The sequence below is a fragment of the Candidozyma auris genome, chromosome 1, assembly GCF_003013715.1.
Source record: "Candidozyma auris chromosome 1, complete sequence".
Taxonomy (NCBI): Eukaryota; Fungi; Ascomycota; class Pichiomycetes; order Serinales; family Metschnikowiaceae; genus Candidozyma; species Candidozyma auris.
The window spans coordinates 2,592,493-2,608,769 of NC_072812.1; the positions used below are offsets into that span (position 1 = coordinate 2,592,493).

General features: G+C 43.6%; 7 protein-coding genes across 7 annotated transcripts; 3 read left to right on the forward strand and 4 right to left on the reverse strand. All coding sequences in view use genetic code 12, as the record gives it.

Moving 5' to 3' along the window:
- Window positions 1–288: 288 nt before the first annotated feature.
- On the reverse strand, window positions 289–1,965 carry SRP54 (RNA-binding signal recognition particle subunit SRP54; the record flags this gene model as incomplete). Its single annotated transcript, XM_029033214.2, has 1 exon — window positions 289–1,965. One exon carries the CDS (start codon window positions 1,963–1,965, stop codon window positions 289–291), a length of 1,677 nt encoding a protein of 558 aa, XP_028891806.2.
- Window positions 1,966–3,442: 1,477 nt separating this feature from the next.
- On the reverse strand, window positions 3,443–3,985 carry CJI96_0001204 (uncharacterized protein; the record flags this gene model as incomplete). The annotated part of the gene is made up of 1 exon (XM_029033215.1): window positions 3,443–3,985. The coding sequence occupies one exon, from the start codon at window positions 3,983–3,985 to the stop codon at window positions 3,443–3,445; it is 543 nt and encodes a 180-aa protein (XP_028891807.1).
- A 4,135-nt stretch (window positions 3,986–8,120) lies between these two features.
- Window positions 8,121–9,098, forward strand: CJI96_0001205 (uncharacterized protein; the record flags this gene model as incomplete). Its single annotated transcript, XM_029033217.2, has 1 exon — window positions 8,121–9,098. The coding sequence occupies one exon, from the start codon at window positions 8,121–8,123 to the stop codon at window positions 9,096–9,098; it is 978 nt and encodes a 325-aa protein (XP_028891809.2).
- A 175-nt stretch (window positions 9,099–9,273) lies between these two features.
- CJI96_0001206 (L-methionine (R)-S-oxide reductase) lies at window positions 9,274–9,810 on the reverse strand (the record flags this gene model as incomplete). Its single annotated transcript, XM_054702041.1, has 1 exon — window positions 9,274–9,810. One exon carries the CDS (start codon window positions 9,808–9,810, stop codon window positions 9,274–9,276), a length of 537 nt encoding a protein of 178 aa, XP_054558016.1.
- Window positions 9,811–10,787: 977 nt separating this feature from the next.
- On the forward strand, window positions 10,788–12,995 carry CJI96_0001207 (uncharacterized protein; the record flags this gene model as incomplete). Its single annotated transcript, XM_029033219.2, has 1 exon — window positions 10,788–12,995. The coding sequence occupies one exon, from the start codon at window positions 10,788–10,790 to the stop codon at window positions 12,993–12,995; it is 2,208 nt and encodes a 735-aa protein (XP_028891811.2).
- Window positions 12,996–13,134: 139 nt separating this feature from the next.
- On the forward strand, window positions 13,135–14,586 carry MIF2 (Mif2p; the record flags this gene model as incomplete). The annotated part of the gene is made up of 1 exon (XM_029033220.2): window positions 13,135–14,586. One exon carries the CDS (start codon window positions 13,135–13,137, stop codon window positions 14,584–14,586), a length of 1,452 nt encoding a protein of 483 aa, XP_028891812.2.
- A 50-nt stretch (window positions 14,587–14,636) lies between these two features.
- On the reverse strand, window positions 14,637–15,341 carry MRT4 (Mrt4p; the record flags this gene model as incomplete). Its single annotated transcript, XM_029033221.1, has 1 exon — window positions 14,637–15,341. One exon carries the CDS (start codon window positions 15,339–15,341, stop codon window positions 14,637–14,639), a length of 705 nt encoding a protein of 234 aa, XP_028891813.1.
- Window positions 15,342–16,277: the final 936 nt, after the last annotated feature.

Here is a 16,277-nt window from a genome sequence, read left to right on the forward strand (position 1 = left end):
TTGCTCCTCGTTTACCACTGTTTTTCCATACACATGCTTGTATTGATGCCAGTAATTATGAAGGTCAATTGAACCTAACGTTTTTCTAATCTTTCGATTGCTTTCAGGATTCTGTATTCATGGTAAGCCTCGAATACACTGCCAACGTTCTTTAGAGCTCCTGAAAATACCATGGCAGAATCGTTAAGTGCTGTTATACTGCGAGAAATGTTTCCACTTGAACTCTTTTGAGCACATTACGTCCGTGAATTTATCGATCTCAAGCAAAGTTCTTGATTTTGTAGCCATTTACATGCCTCCGCCACCCATGCCACCGAACTGCTGCATCATCTTTTGCATCATTCCTGGGTTCTGCATCATCTGCTGAGCTTGTTGCATTAAATTCGGGTTCTGTCTCATCATCTGCTGGGCCTGCTGCATCATTTGAGGATTGTTCATCATTTGAGCCATGTTGCCTAACCCACCGCCACCACCTCCTCCAAGCATGCTCATAGCTTGTTGCATGAAGCTTGGATTCAGTTGAGCTTGTTGCATCATCCTCTGCATGTTAGCAGCACCACCACCGCCTCCTAAGCCCGGCATTTGTCCACCTGCTCCAGCACCCATGTTTTTGGCTGCACCCGCCATCAGGGCCATCATACGCTGCTGCTGTAGAACCATTTCAACCTCTACAGCACTGCAACCAGCTCCACGTGCAACTCTTAAAATTCTCTCCGGCTCCTTTGTGAAAATTCTGCCATCGCTATCAAGCTCTTTCGTAGTCATCGAGTCCATTATGTAAACCATATTCTTGATTTTTTTGGAAGTTTCTTCCTCGCCAATTTGACTCATTATGCTAGACATGCCAGGAATCATGGATGCGATATTCGTCAAGGGTCCCATTTTCATGAAGTTGTTCATCTGAGTTTGGAAGTCACGCAACGTGAATTTACCTTCCTTGAAGTTCTCAATTGTTTGCTTATGGCCCTCGTCATCTTGGAGGTTCAACAGCTGAACTTGCTCAATTAAAGACTGGATATCTCCAATGCCCAACAATTTCGAGATAAAAGTGGATGGCTTGAACACTTCGAAGTCACCAACGTGCTCACCGGTACCAATGAACACAATTGGTGTTTGTGTAGCAGCAACTGCGGAAATAGCACCACCACCTTTAGCATGGCCATCCATCTTTGTCAAGATGATCGAACCGAAGTTGGAAGACTCCTTAAATGCTTTAGCCTGGCCCTCAGCTGCCTGACCAATCGAAGCGTCCATAACCATAATTGTTTGGGTTGGCTGCACTGCATCTCCGATCTGCACCATTTCGTTAAAAAGAGACTGTTCTTGCTTGTGTCTACCTGACGTATCGACAATGATGATATCAAACTTGTCCTCTTTGAACTTTTTAACACCATCATATGCAACTTTGACAGGGTCAGTTTCCAAGTAGGAACCGTAGAAAGGAATGGATGATTTTATAGCGTTTTGTTTCAATTGATCGAAGGCACCTGCTCTGAAAGTATCGGCACACACCAATCCAACCTTGAAACCTCTCTTCTTGTAATAGACTGCTAACTTTGTACAAGAGGTTGTCTTACCAGCACCTTGCAAACCAACAAACATGATGACATGTGAGGTGGCCTGTTTCTTTGGTTTCTTGCTATTTTTAACCTTGGGTGTTGAACGATTGAGTTTCTGAGGCTTTGGTGGCTCCTCGTGGGAGTCAACCAACGCACACAACTCATCAAACACGATTTTTTGAAGCTTTTTGCGCTTGTTGGCAGAAGACTCGTTCTCGTTCTTGATCTCGGAGGCACACTTCTTTTTGATGTTGTCTCTTAGCTTCGCAACTAGCTTCACATTAACATCTGACTCTAGTAATGCGGTACAAATATCTTTGACCAACGCCTGGACCTCTGACTCCGAGCCCGAGTTGATTGTATTTAAGGCGTTTCTCAAACGCGAGCCCAAATCTGCTAACACCATTTTTGATTAAGTTTGGCGTCGGTGACTTGAAGATTTGAGGTTTCAATAAAACTTTCCTGTCTCCACTGAAAAATGGTGAGTTCATCAAAGTGAGATGCACGGGTGTGTTCCATAGGGAAGTACAGTGGGTGCAAAAAAATGATTTGGTTAAGGAAGCTTCAAACGTGCAATGGTAACATCAAATACACTATGAAATGGTCAAAAAGGTAAAACCTCAATTGAGGTAGCATAACTTGGAATGTCGGATTTTTCCTTCTTTTGTAAATGGTTTTTTTATAACTGCCTCCTCAATAATTCCAGAGAAACTAAACAATTCACAACTTCTCATCAGATTATGCGAGCGCCGTATAACAATACAGAATTGGCAACTGAATTAGTAATCCTGCTCAAGCACAAAAACTTGAAGAGAGTCTTCGAATTTATTTTTTTTAAAAAAAAATCCGGTCATCCATTACCGCATATTTTCACTACTACGGCGCTAGATCCTTTTGGTTGCGAGGAACCTTCTTGACGCATATTGCGCTTTTCAGGCAACAGTTATCAGCTCCTGCCAGGAACACTGTTGCCGTGAGGATAACCTTTGCATTGCGATCACTGATGAATTATTGATGTCTCCGCATAGTAGAGAAGTTTCATCTGGAAGATTTGAAATAATGCTAGTCACAAAGTCTCCACATCTTTAAGACAACAACCCCATACATTACGTACACAATCTTCCCACATTTAAATTTAGCATACTCAACACCTTCACTCATTTTGGCCATGCTGCGATCTTAAAGTGAGTCCAGTCGCTTTTTGATTGGGGTGGTTGCACAAAATGACTCCGAGACCCGCTCAGCCTCTGCAGAGGATCTATAGCTCCTGTGGCCGGCACACTTCGCCCCCACCTCAAAAAGCAATCAGGGGTTCCCTATCTAATCTCAAATTTTTAGAGCAAATATTTTCACGTTTGCGAGAATAGTCTCCATGTGTGAGTGTGGCTCATCTTTATCTTATCTTAGATATCCCCACGTTGTCGCGCTTTGGGCACAATACGAGTACACACCCGATAAGGTCAATCTAGGCCAACTGGGCATGGACCAGTTATTATTTTTTTTTTTTTTTTTTGACGGATACATTGATTGAGGATAACAAAGCGATTGACTTGAAATTACATATCTAGAGAATGTAAGCTACAGTATCAAGTGAATGTAATAGCTATGTTATGTTCTTCCTTTATTGACCTCGCCCATTATACTGTTCTGAAACAGGTCCCTGGGCTTCCCCTGTGACGCTTGCTTTATTCCCTTTGTCGTTTGTTCCATACGTAAACATTGCGCAGCCACAAACACGCTTTGTGTACTGTTGGCTTCACCACCGTTTCCTTCTCGATGCTTGCTAATTCCTGTAAACCCTGTGAGCGCCACATAATGCACGTCGCCAATTGGGTGCAAAATTGTGCTTACCCTGTTGGTGACTCCAAATTTCACCGAAACTCTCACTTGACGACGTGCACTCTGTGGAAGGGACGAGAAAGCATTTGATCAATCATTCGCAAGTCCCTCTCCAAATTCTTGTAGTGAGGGATGTGAAAACTCGACTCCACGAACCCTGCTGCGTGCTTAGCATCGAAATACTCATAATCGTCACGCAAATCGAGCGGAATGTGGCCTGGCGAAGGCGCTGTTGCTGTGATTTGGCCCGGTATTAGCGTGGACGATGGCAAGGTAGGCACTTGCAAAGTTTGAACCTTGCTGTAGCACACATCGGCTTCCTCCGGGGCTCCATCATCTGGTTCGCTGAGCGACTCCATCAACAGAAGATTCACACAGTCGTATTCGAACGCTGTCTTTTTCAAAACATGATCACTGAAGATATCCAGCCGCGTGTTATTTAGCAGGGCCGACGCCAGTGTAGATGGTCTCTTGTGGAATCTTTCTTCGCTTTCCACCACGGAACAGCTAAACATCTTCTCAATGTCCTTGATGGATTTGGAGAAGATTTCATTTTCTAGCTTGATTCTTTTGCTTGACTTTTGCATGGTCCGAAAGAAGAAGAAGAATTAGTTAACTATAATTTGTTTTCTCGGAAAATCGTGTCTTTTTATCATTTTGATAAGCTCCATGGAAAACGTCAAATAGACGCCCCGCACAACTGGGGCGAAATTCCACCGGTCAAGCTTCGGCAATGAGAGCACATTATCGGCGCAAATTCTGCGACATTGGAAAAAAAAAGGACCCACAAAATGAAGTAAAAGGCAAACGAGCAAAGTGTGCGCCCGAGTCGCAAGGCGAAAAAAAGTTTCAGAAGAAAAAAAAATATCGTACTCGTCCACAAGCTACCACCCACAACCTTCTCCACCATATCCCCACACAAGCGGCCGTAAGCGGCGAGCACCTTGATCAAAATTTGGCCCTGTGACACCAACTAGTAAAAATTGTAGCAACCTCATTCATCCAAACGTGTATAGTTCAGATAAAATGCAATTAGGTCCTCTAATTCTAAAACTTCTTCTGCCATGCATCTGCGGTTTTGCAACTTTCAAGTTTGGCAAGCAGTTGATAGCCGCCTGCGTGCTGGCACCCAACTCCACAATCCGTCTGCACCGCTCCACTGAATGGCCGGCGCGACTAACTTTTCTGGACCGTAGTCTGGGAGATAAAGCATGCAACTCCAAAACTTGCAACGCAAATCTGCCCCCACGTGACTGGTGCCATATCTATTCGGTTTCAAGTGCGATAGCAAATGACATACAGTTGGTATCAGTTTGCCTCTGAGCACCAGACACCTGAGTGTATTGGGGAGGTGAAATTTTAATGGCGCATTCTGGGGGGTCCACATGGAGTTAGCAGATAAGGGTCGGCCTGAGGGTACGCTTGTTGCCAAGTGGTGATCTATTGCTGCGTGGGAATTTTTTGACGCCTGTTATCGTCGCCCGCTGTAAGATCATGTCCTAGTAGAAAAAGAGCAAATCATGTGGAACTACGAAGCAGCGATTGCGATTTGGCACTGGGCACTGTACTATGAATTCGAATCGCACCGGTGCCGGTGACATCAAAGAAGTTCGACTTAGAGAATTTGCGAATACTTTGGTTGACTCTGGCATAATTCTCTCGCGACCTGGTGTGGGTCTCCGCAGGTAGACTCCTGAAGTGTTGGGCACCTGTCGCGCGGGCAACGAAGTAGGAAGAAAGGAACAGAAGCGGCTGCCACAAGCTGAAACTCGTAATCTGGCCCCGGAATTTCTATTTCTCAAGGGCTCTGCCGACGCTAAATCAGCCTTTAGTTGCCAAGATTCCTTTTTTCAACTACAGTGAAAGTGCTCCCTTACATTCAGTTAGGAGGTGAGGTGATTTTTTACGGTGATGCGATTACAGAGTCACGGCACGGCTCAGGCTTCCGATACCGCGAGAGCCTTTTTCTGATCCACGATCAAGAGGTGCTTAACGTCTGGATGCAGACGCCGTTTCACCACGAAATGGTCGACCGATCACGAGCAAAGAAGAAACACTTTTTCTATGCTGATCATTCTTCCTTGCGGAAGCTTCCATCCTTCTTCGGCTTTATGACCGAAAATCTCACCACTAGCGCTGCCCGCATACAGACGCTGTTCGCACTCAGCAAGCTACAAGTTATAGGGCAACTCGAAAGGAGTTGTTGCCAGCACGGAATATGGGAGCAAAATTTGGCAATGTACTTGACGAAGTCAAAGCAAGGGAATTGAGGAGGGTCAATGAAAAGAGGGCGTCGGCCATCCATTTTGGCAAAGGAATATTTTGTGCGCTGGTCCACTGTTGTCAGTTAGGAAATTGCATCAATCAAACAGCGAGCGTCACTCAGCACCGCAAAAGGAAATTAGCTGTTTTCGCAGCAGTGTGGGAAAATCCTTGTGACTGGAAAAATGCTGACAATTTTCCTCTCTCGTGATCGCTCTCCGACTGGTAATCTTTAAGCACTGACTTTGGGGTCACGACGGGTGCCCAAGCACGTAGTGCCTTGAGAATACGAATCGTGCTCCGTTGTTAAAGATGGGGTTGATTGCCATGGGTTTCCTAACGTGGGCTTTCCATGCGTCGTGCAGTTCGCGAACCTGTGCCGAAGCTGTCGCCCTCATTCGACAGTAGCAGGGAAGGGAAAAAATAAAAACTTCTCATCAAGCCTTTCCCCAAGCTGTGTGCACTACGGTCACGCTTGATTATCTACCACTTGACCTAATGGGTGTCGGTGTCATTGGGGGAAAGATGCATATATAACACATTATCAATGGGTAGGTGAAAATTTCTCTTGCGTTTACAATCATTCAACCACCGCAACCAACATTATTACCACCTATTTTTGCATCAAAGCCCACCCTTTACCACATAGGCAACGGTTGCGTGATACAATTTTCATATCATCGAATCATTGCACTACATACTAGTTCGAAACTCCCATCTTTGTTACTCCAATATCACGCTTATATTCTCATGGCCGACCCTTTAAATACACTGGCCACCAACATAGCACTTCTACCACATGAAGAAGGTGCCTCGAGCCCAATTGTCTCTCCGATGTCATGGCCGTCGCCACAAGCGGCAACAAATATAAAGAGCCAACGAAACTCGCCTTACAGTAACGATGAAGCGAACATTTTCGAGCGGAGCTTGAGCACACCGTCGTTTGGTATGCCCTCAAGGAGGAGTTCAAAGAGTTGGTCGTCAGGCAAAGCAAACGGAAGGCATGCTTCAATTGTGTCCGTGGATTGCCCCAAGCTGTTCGCAGCGCATCACAGTGCTGAGGATTTCATACCTCCTGTTTTGGATCACACAACAGAGATCTTGTCTGATCCTCTGATAGATCTTAACGACGTCAATGTTGTGTGCTGCGAATGTGACTGACAGGTGGCCAAGTCCAAAGAGCAGCACAATTCAAGACGCTGTAGTCACAGCGAAAAGCATTCTAGTGACTCCCATGGCGCTAGACCAATCCTTCGCTCAAGATCAAGATCTAGATCGTTGATTTGCAACTCACTATTAAGCGCCCTCGCATCCAGTGATGACGAAGAGGAAGAGCAGCTTCCTAAAGATGACGAGGAATCGGTTGTTGAGCCACTGTCAGATCCTAAGACGATCAACTTCTACTCATTCAATGACATTCTCAGCCGTGAAAAGGATCTTGAGAGATTTAATACGTTTCGCATGAGTAAGTTGCTCTCATAAAACCTCACTAGACAACTCATAGTCTGTAGGGTAACGAGTGTGATTGTGTAACACGCGTTTCATCCTACTCGGTAATGGCATTACAAGAGCCAATAACACCAGAACTTCTCTAATGGGTCAGCCTACATTCTCATCCTTTTTCGTAGCTTGGTCATGAGACCGCGCCGCAAGTCAATGAATGCTTCGACTATAATTTCGAAGGCCAGCCTCATGCGCTTTTTCGCGTAAAGTAGCCAACGCACACAGAAGAGATACTCAATCTACAAATGAATGTGTGCATTGAGTCTTTTGTGTCTATTGTAAAGGCACAATGAAACTCAACTGGTCATCTTGAACAAGTCTGCCTTTTGAGTCAGTGAATACGCTGAAAAATCTTTAATTAAATAGCGGTAGCCTCTAGCGAAACGTCTTGCATCAACCATACTTAAATCGACTGGCATCTCTGTTCCGACAAAGCGAGCTACATAGAAATTCTAGCTTAGTTTTAGAGCCATAAATCTTATCATTGTCAGAAAAATGAATGCGCTGAATTGGCAAGTCTGCCTTATGTTTCTCGGTGCAGTCGGAGACAAGGGTCTCCCTAACCGCCCTGCATTTAAATATGCAACTCACGAGTCAGCTTCCCAGTCCGTTCTCATCTACAACTAAAGTTGGACGCAGCAAACATCGATACTATAGTTGTGATCATCCAGAATTCACGATAGTTTTACTCGACAAGAAGGTTTTTTCAACCTGTGATATTTTTTATACCCATTTTGGAAAAATTGAAAATAAATTGACAATTCACCGTTGCTGCAATCTGGCGACACAATTTGACGAAAATAACTCTTGTCCTTGTTTCGAAAAAATTGTTTTATCACTACAAAAAATCGTTTATTAATTCGTACAGCTACGTGTTAAGCTGAAACGTCTTTGGGTGCTTGAAATTCGAGGAAATCAAAATCATCACAGTAATTGCAATTTGTGTGCTTCTTGAACATGGAGGTTGTTGATGGTAGACCAAACTCTGAACCCATATCGCAAGAGACTCCCGTCACAGATGGCGGGAACGGCGAGCAAAGCTCTGAAAATGTGTTGCCTTCTCTCAATGATGCATCGTCTGCCTCTGCATTGATCAACTACAGGGTCTTGGTCTCGGCGAAGGAGGCTGGTTGTCTCATTGGCCAAAATGGAACTGTGATCGATTCCATAAGGGAAGAAACTGGTACGAGAGCAGGGATTTCACGGTTACAACCTGGATCCCATGAACGAATCTTGACTGTCAGTGGCACGCTTGATGATGCGTCGAGGGCTTTGAGTTATTTTGCTCAAGCATTAGTGAATGCATCTGCTGAAACACACTTTTCTTACATGTACTTTCCCTTGAAACAGCTACTGCTGATACCTAATATAGAAGGCGAAACAACGATTCTACGTCTTTTGATTCCAAATGCTCAGATGGGCACGCTTATCGGATCAAGAGGTACTAGAATCCAGCAAATTCAAAAAGAGTGCAACATCCTGATGATCGCATCGAAATCATTCTTACCTGACTCAAATGAACGCTTAGTTGAGTTACAGGGTACGGTCGATAACTTGTATGACTCCTTAAGACTCATTCTGCGCTGTCTAATCGAAGACTTTTCATCGGCAGTAGGGACAACTTACTATGTTCCTCGAGGCTCCCTGACTCGGGGCGATACCTCGAATGGCCAAAAAAGAACCATTACACAGACTGTGTCATTTCCTAACAACATTGTTGGTGCGTTGATAGGGAAGAATGGAGCCCGCATACAAGGTGTGCGTAAGGTGAGTGGAGCAACCATCGGCATCTCTGACGAAGAAGAGGGAAATGAAGAAAGAGTGTTTACTATCACCGGTTCAGCAAAAGCAGTGGAAAAAGCTAAGGCCTTATTATACCATAACTTGGAACGAGAAGAGAATAGGCGCACCCAAGCAGAAGCAGAGCAAGGCTAGTCAAAGTCCGAAGTACCTCCCAACGTTTCGTGAAAATTCCTTACTTCCTCAAAAGTGTTTTCATTTCGACTCTTCTCTTCAATTCTATTTGTATGTCTTATTGTGTAATGTTCAAAAATTAGCTTACGGTGTTCTTGCGAATGAAATTCTTTATTTAAGGTGCGACGTAGATGGATCATGATAGGGACCAGTTATTCAGCTTCGAGATCAATGCAGCCAAAGCTTCAAGAAGTTCCACATCCACTTCATCAAATCCATTCTCTGTCAAGCAGTCGATGTCTAAGACACCCACCACAGATTCCCCATTTAGAATAGGCACAACAATTTCACTCTTAGTCTCTCCGTCACAAGCAATATGCCCAGGAAACTTATTCACATCAGCAATGCATTGAGTCCGCTTCTCCATAGCAGCCATCCCGCATACACCCTTTCCTATCTGGATACTTTGACAAGCCACTTTCCCTTGGAATGGTCCGAGAACAAGATTATTGGACTCTGTGTTTGTTGTGATGTAAAATCCAACCCAGTTGATAGGCAAACCGATAGAGTGATACGCATGCCAAATCAAGGATGCAGCGTTAGCAAGATTGGAAACCCAATAATTTGTATCGGCAGAAAGAGCCTCATATGAGCCATTGACAATTTCTAAGACTTCTCTTTTCAGAGATTCTGGAAAAGAAGTATAGTCTGCGTGATGTAGCTTCTCTTGCATTTGCTTTACTCAGAAAATGGCTTTATCGCAGATTTTTGGATCTTTCCCAAGTGCGCATTCCATCACTGGCAATTTCAATAAGAACCTCTTGTACGAAGGGGTAGTTTCCCAGTCGCCCATTTGAACGATCTCGGCTTTGTCGTTCAAAATGATTGCAGTCCTCCTGCCTCTGGGGATGGTCATGTACGACACTTTCATATATATCCTGGCATACTGGCAGTCAGAACCAGGCAAGACACTGCATCTTTGTAAGTGATACCTTCAGAAAGAGAAACGCCGAAGCTACCCAGTAGAATCACTCCATCAAGTTGCAAGAAATTCTCTAAGCCCACCTGTTGTCCAAATGTTTGCTGGGCTGAGAGAGAAACTTCAAATGATTGCTTTATCGACCCTCCTTTCCCCGCGGTCATATCGTAGCACCATGTTATGGGGACGAGGATGTCTTTCACTGGTGGTTTCTTGCTGGAAAATGTTTGCAAGTACCACTTCCTCATCCTTCTGTCATAGTATACCGCATCTCGGCTTTTTTCAAAGATGAAGCTATTTGTGGTGTCCTGAAGTAGATCAAGAATACTGGCATTGTAGAATTCATCCATACTACCAAGCTTGTGCACGACACCAATACTTTCGTCATTGGATTTGACCTTGGACATGGTTCCCTGATAAACTTCCGTCTCCATGGGAGTCACCGAGTGCATCCAGTTCATCCCCATGGCCGAAAGATTGTTGGCTGCAAAAGCTTGCGAGAATTGAAGGATGTAGGCAAGAACTATTGATCTCATGATATGAAACTTAAGAGCAACACAAAATAAAGATATTTTACTCTGTGATATCAAAGCAAAATGAAAGATCAAACCAATCTACAAAAAAGCCACTTTAAAATATTATCTAGACAATATCTCAATTGCAATTGGATTCAACTTGCCGTTATGCGATTTCAAACTACAATTCGCGCCCTATTCATGAATGATACCAAGATGGTGAACTTCCTTTCTCTTGCCCAATTCTCGGAAGACTTTGAGCGCTTCATACATCACAGAGGCGAAGCAAAGCTTGTGAGGTCATCCAGTCGTGAAATACGAGATGCTTTTGACTACCGGAGACTGCTACTCCCTTACAATAATGACCATCTGTGCATAAGGGATTCAGGATTTCTTGAAGATATAACATCTTTTACAGGCAACGATACTTCTGAGCTGGCTATTTCGGACGGGGAACATGAACAATCGTCATCTGCAGAGTCTTTTGATGTCGACGAAGGTCTTGGGTTTTTGGCGTCTGAAGTGCAAATCGACCCGCGCTTTCTTCGACTGTTAGACCACGATAATGATAACTGGGAATTACGTGACGACACTTCAATCACTACAAATGATGCTCTCTTGTGGGGCGACGTTTTATATAAGTATGAGCGTCTCTCCGAATCTTGTGAAAGGAATTATTACACTGATCTTGTTTATGAAGGGGAGGGAGCTGAACAGCGTGGTTTGAGAAGCGACTACAGCACATTAGTTCGAGATCGAAGCCTCTATGACGCTGAAAAGCCCGATCTGCAGCTGTTTAAGGAATTCAGATCTGCTGACCTCAACCCCAGCAGAATTTACACCGACCTGCTTGAGTTGCGCCGGCATAATTTTCAAATTCTCGAAGGACTACGAGAATCAAACCTTTTTAAGAACAACTTAGCTTCTTTCATAACCGATCATCGGGTTCTGGAGCATTTTCTTGTTCTTGCTTGTCATTCCAGCATCTTGGTCTATAAGATGAGCTCTTTAATACTTAAGCCGATGTATTCGCCATTACTTCGCTTCGATACCAGACCTCTTGCGACTGCTCGACAACATATCGATGCCGCGGTATCGCAAGCAGACCCACACACGATTAATTATGTGAAATCTTCCACTTGGATGGATAATGAGGTTCTTGCAGCTTGCACAGACGATGGCCGTATTTTGGTTTGGGAGACGAATAGAGTGTTTGAAGCAATAAGGCGAAAGCCTTTTTCACCGGGGGTTTACTACAGTCTTAGATTCAATGCTGATTACGAGCTACCTCTTGGAGCTTCATGCTGGTGTGTCGATTTTGGTTCAGCCACAAATGAGGTAGGAGTTCGGCATCACATTGTTGTTGGTTCCTCCAATGCTAGAACGGTGCATTTATTCTACTTCAATTCCAAGCAGTCTCTGTTTGAAGCTGTAGAGAGTCAAAAATTGAAGCACAATATACCTGAAGTCTCGATACTAAGGTATAATGTTACGGGCTCTTCTCATGAGGTTGAGGTTTGTGTTGCTTGCATTTCAGGAGAAGTTGGCATCTTGAAATTCAGCTTTACTGTGGACGAGCGAATGCAAAGTAAAAAAGTCACGCTTTCTCGAGTAATTGAGGCTTCTGACAATTGCTGGACAGCCAAACCTATACCGGACATATACTTCAAGCCTGTTTCATCATATCGATCGTTGACCGGTCTTTATGACATTGACGAAAAGCTGACACAGAGAGATGTACACAGTGAGTCCTCCTTCTTCTGTCATGGGCCGATAGTAACAAATATTGCAGCAGGGATTCGATATTTTCATATTCCTACGATACAGTGGAAGAATGCAAGATATCGCAAAAGAACGTATAAGCCTTTTGACGACATCGACGATGAATATCGAAGAATCAAATTGTCTCTTTCGAGATCTCTACTCGAGGACCAGAAGAAGTATGCTTGCGACTATCACATAGCGGTATCTACCCCAAAACAGGGAGCCCTATTACGTGGCGACTCTCTACTTTGCGTCGCATCAACAGAGGAGATATTTGAACTTGCACCATCTCAGGTCGATGAGAATGACTTCGCACTGTGGGTGAATAGAATCTCTATTACCCTCCTTATACCTGAGCTTCTGGCTTTTGTTTTAGCCACACAAGCTGGATTAGTAACTATCATGCGTCTTTGTCAATACAATGGGCACTTTTCCATGAGGCAGGAGTATGTTATACCCGTTATTCCTAGTCAACAGGACCCTGATGTTTTAAACATCTTGAATCCCATAGTTGGTGTCACTGCTCAGAATGTGTCTGTCCTGGTCGATTATCCAAGGTACCTTCTTTGTGTAATATTTGCAAACGGAAAGTGTTACTCTTATGAACTATTCCATACCGGTGAAGATCGAAAGATGGATATCATCGGTTTGCAACTTTGAAAAAAAAGTCGACATCGACTGCTTATTGATGTTTCGTACTCTTTAATGTTGGTTCCTCGCACTTTGCGTATTTTGATCGCGACTGCGCGCGTTCAATCTTATCGCATAAGCCCATAACAACTTTGCTCCTGAGAACGCCATGGATTTGATAAATATTGGCAAAGAGGCACGGAAAACGGGATTTAAGCCTCGAGAAGGTCTACCCAGAGATCAGCATGATATGGAAGACATCGATGAGTTCTTTGCAGATGGCAATTCCTCCGATGCCATCGCTGGGACAGGGCTGTCAACTACGAGGCATAAGAGTAAGCAAAGGCGAGAATTCAGTCATGAATCAGACAGTGAAGCTGATTCATCTATTCATCAAGCAATGTTCAAGAGCTCGGACGAGCGAAGGTTATCGCCAAAACGTGAATCTCAACACTCACATAAAACTACCGAGAAAAACGTATCAAACAAGGAAACCAGTCTGTCAATGATACACTCCGACAACTCTCATTATGATGCACTTTCGGATGCTGGGGAGGATGCCGAAGCGTCGAGTGCGCTAACTTCTCATCGTGAAGCACTATTTACAAAAAAATTGGCTAGCAATCGAGATTCCACCAATAAAGTTCTCCGACATCTACCTTCCACTCAAGAATTTGACAATTATGATGAAAGTGAAAATCTTGAAGCATTTATGGATGATCAAATCCCTCAAAAACCCAGTGATATGCTCGAGGAGGAGGGTGGTAACGATGGAACTGAGCAGTTGACCGCAATAGTTCAGTATGATGTACCACTTGCTTCGTCTGACGAGACTGAGGCATCTGATGACGACTACTACGTGTCACCGCAAGAACGGTGTGACAAAACTGGACTAGATGGATTGACCTCACTGCTACCTTCACCTCCACCAGAATCAAAGAAATTAAGAAGGTCCAAAAGAACAAGAGTTAAACCACTAGACTTCTGGAAGAATGAAAGAATCATTTATACTAGGGCTGATGAAGACTTTTCGCAAGGGAAGGACAACAGTCTTATTAATGATCTTCGAAAGATCCCACTTCAAGAAATTACTGAGATTATTCATGTCAAAGACCCTGAGCCTAAAACCAAGAAAAGAAAAATTAGAGCAAATGCGAAGAAAAAAGCAATTTCACCTAAAATACCCTCTTCTTCAGAGACTGACGATTTTACGCCGCAATGGTTTCAAGATGGTGCGAAGAGTGTAAATGTCTACCTTGAAGAGGACAAAAAGGAACTACTTGAAGTAGCGTGGGCGCCTGATGGCTACCAATTTCAAAATTCAGACAAGGCGAGTGTCTCGGATCACTTCTCAGCCGCACCGATCTACGAGTCTTCCTCTGGCAACGTATCTGCTGGGCTCATAGAGATTCCTTGTGGAGGCTTCAAGGATCGTCGAAGTTCGAGCGTGACATCCATCTTCCACGTAATCGATGGTCGCATTGAAGTGGAATTAAATGAGGATCGTTTTGTTGTTTTAAGCGGTTGCTCTTTTGTGACGCCATTTTCAAATGTCTACAGTTTAAGGAATGTCGGTCTGGACACGGCGAGAATATTTTTCACCAGTTTCAAGGTTAGATGATACAAATCTATGAAGTATATTGAAAATCCTCGATTTTATATCAACCAGTATCAGTATCGTTTGCAGAAACTATTTGATGTATCAAGATATCCAAGGAGATTTGTCTTGAATTCCGTAGCAGCAACTCCAAATTGCTTTAAAATCAACGCCTTCACAACATCCAAACGCTCTCCTTTTTTGCATACAATAAATGGCTCATCTAAGTAAATTTTTCCCCCTTGGATCTTTGTTGGTATCTTATATTTTGTTCTTAAAGTCACCTCCATAGAATGCGACATTGGCACATCCTCTTCGATCGGAATTTGCCCACCCCTGGAATAGACAATACCCTGGGGAATGGTGAAGTCGATAGGGGCTTTGTTATTTGCTTTGGCGAAGTCAAGCTTCACAAAAGCTGCGAAGTAAGCTTCGACATTCTCCGGTGTCTCGTCAGTAAACAAGAGCGCATTAAGACCCGTCTGGTCCACTAGGATCTCAGCAAGCTCGTTCGACCTCTCCTTATAAGCATCCTCAACACTCTCCCCCAACGCTTTTTGTAAGACCTTTCTCTTGCCTAAAATAAGTTTTGAGCCGTTCCAATCGCTCCGAATGTCATGAAGAAAATTGCTTCTAATGTCGCCTAGCAGTAACACGAAAGCGTACCTAAACAGATCCAACGACTGCCTCACAGCTTCAAAAGTTTTTTCCTTGTTTTCTTTACCCTTTTTATCAGTTTTTGATAGGGTCACAAGCTTGGAACGCTTGGATCTGGGCATAATTGTAGTTATTTCAGATTTGAGTGCATCGCGCAGATCATCGCGAACATTGGTAACTAGGACAGTGTAAAGGGCAAAAAGAGCAAGTGAAGTAGGTAACGAAACGAGGCCTTGAAGTTAGCAGTGGTTTAAGCACGAACAAGGGATCCGGGTCGACTAAATGTCCTCTAACTTGGGCTACTTGTCGGTCTACACATCCTCGCGAGGTATACTCAACATATGGATATCTCGTCAATTAATTATTGTTATTGTATGATGCCTGACTTTGAATTGCAATCGTCGTATTTGAGGTGTGAAATTGACTCAAAATAAGTAATTTGAATGGGTTGAGAATGGGCCGAAAAGATGCGACATTTGAAATGGCTTCTTCTTCAGCTTGTTACTATAATGTGTTCACTCTTGGTGAATAAAAATCGAATGATGGTGAAAGAAACTCCTTATCGAGAACGAACAGTTTATGAAACTTCTTTGAAATCGAGCAAACGTATACTCAGATCTTCAACAAATGATTATAAGGGTTTATTACTCGTGAGAGTTTTCTGAGTAGCATTTAGGCATACACATTTGGAAACTTATACAAGTAAGATTATGAGTTTACCCTGTTCATATTGGAGAACTATCTACGTTAAATCATTATCAATGACTCATTGGCTAACACGAGCAAAGAAGAATTCCAGATAAGCCCTATAATACCTTGTAAACGTCTATTGCGCTTCAGTGCATAGCACTAGGGCGTAACAGTAAACTCTCTTTTTTTTTCTTTTGATCCCTACGCTTACCTGGGACTTTACGACCCTTCAAAGAATTAGGCTCCTTCGACACGAGGAAGGCTCTGTTCTACAATCGGATATTGCAAGCCTAAGTGTATTGATGTACATGCGTTGGGTGTTCAGTTTATTCTTCGGTCGATTGTCGTTCACTACAAACTTACCAATC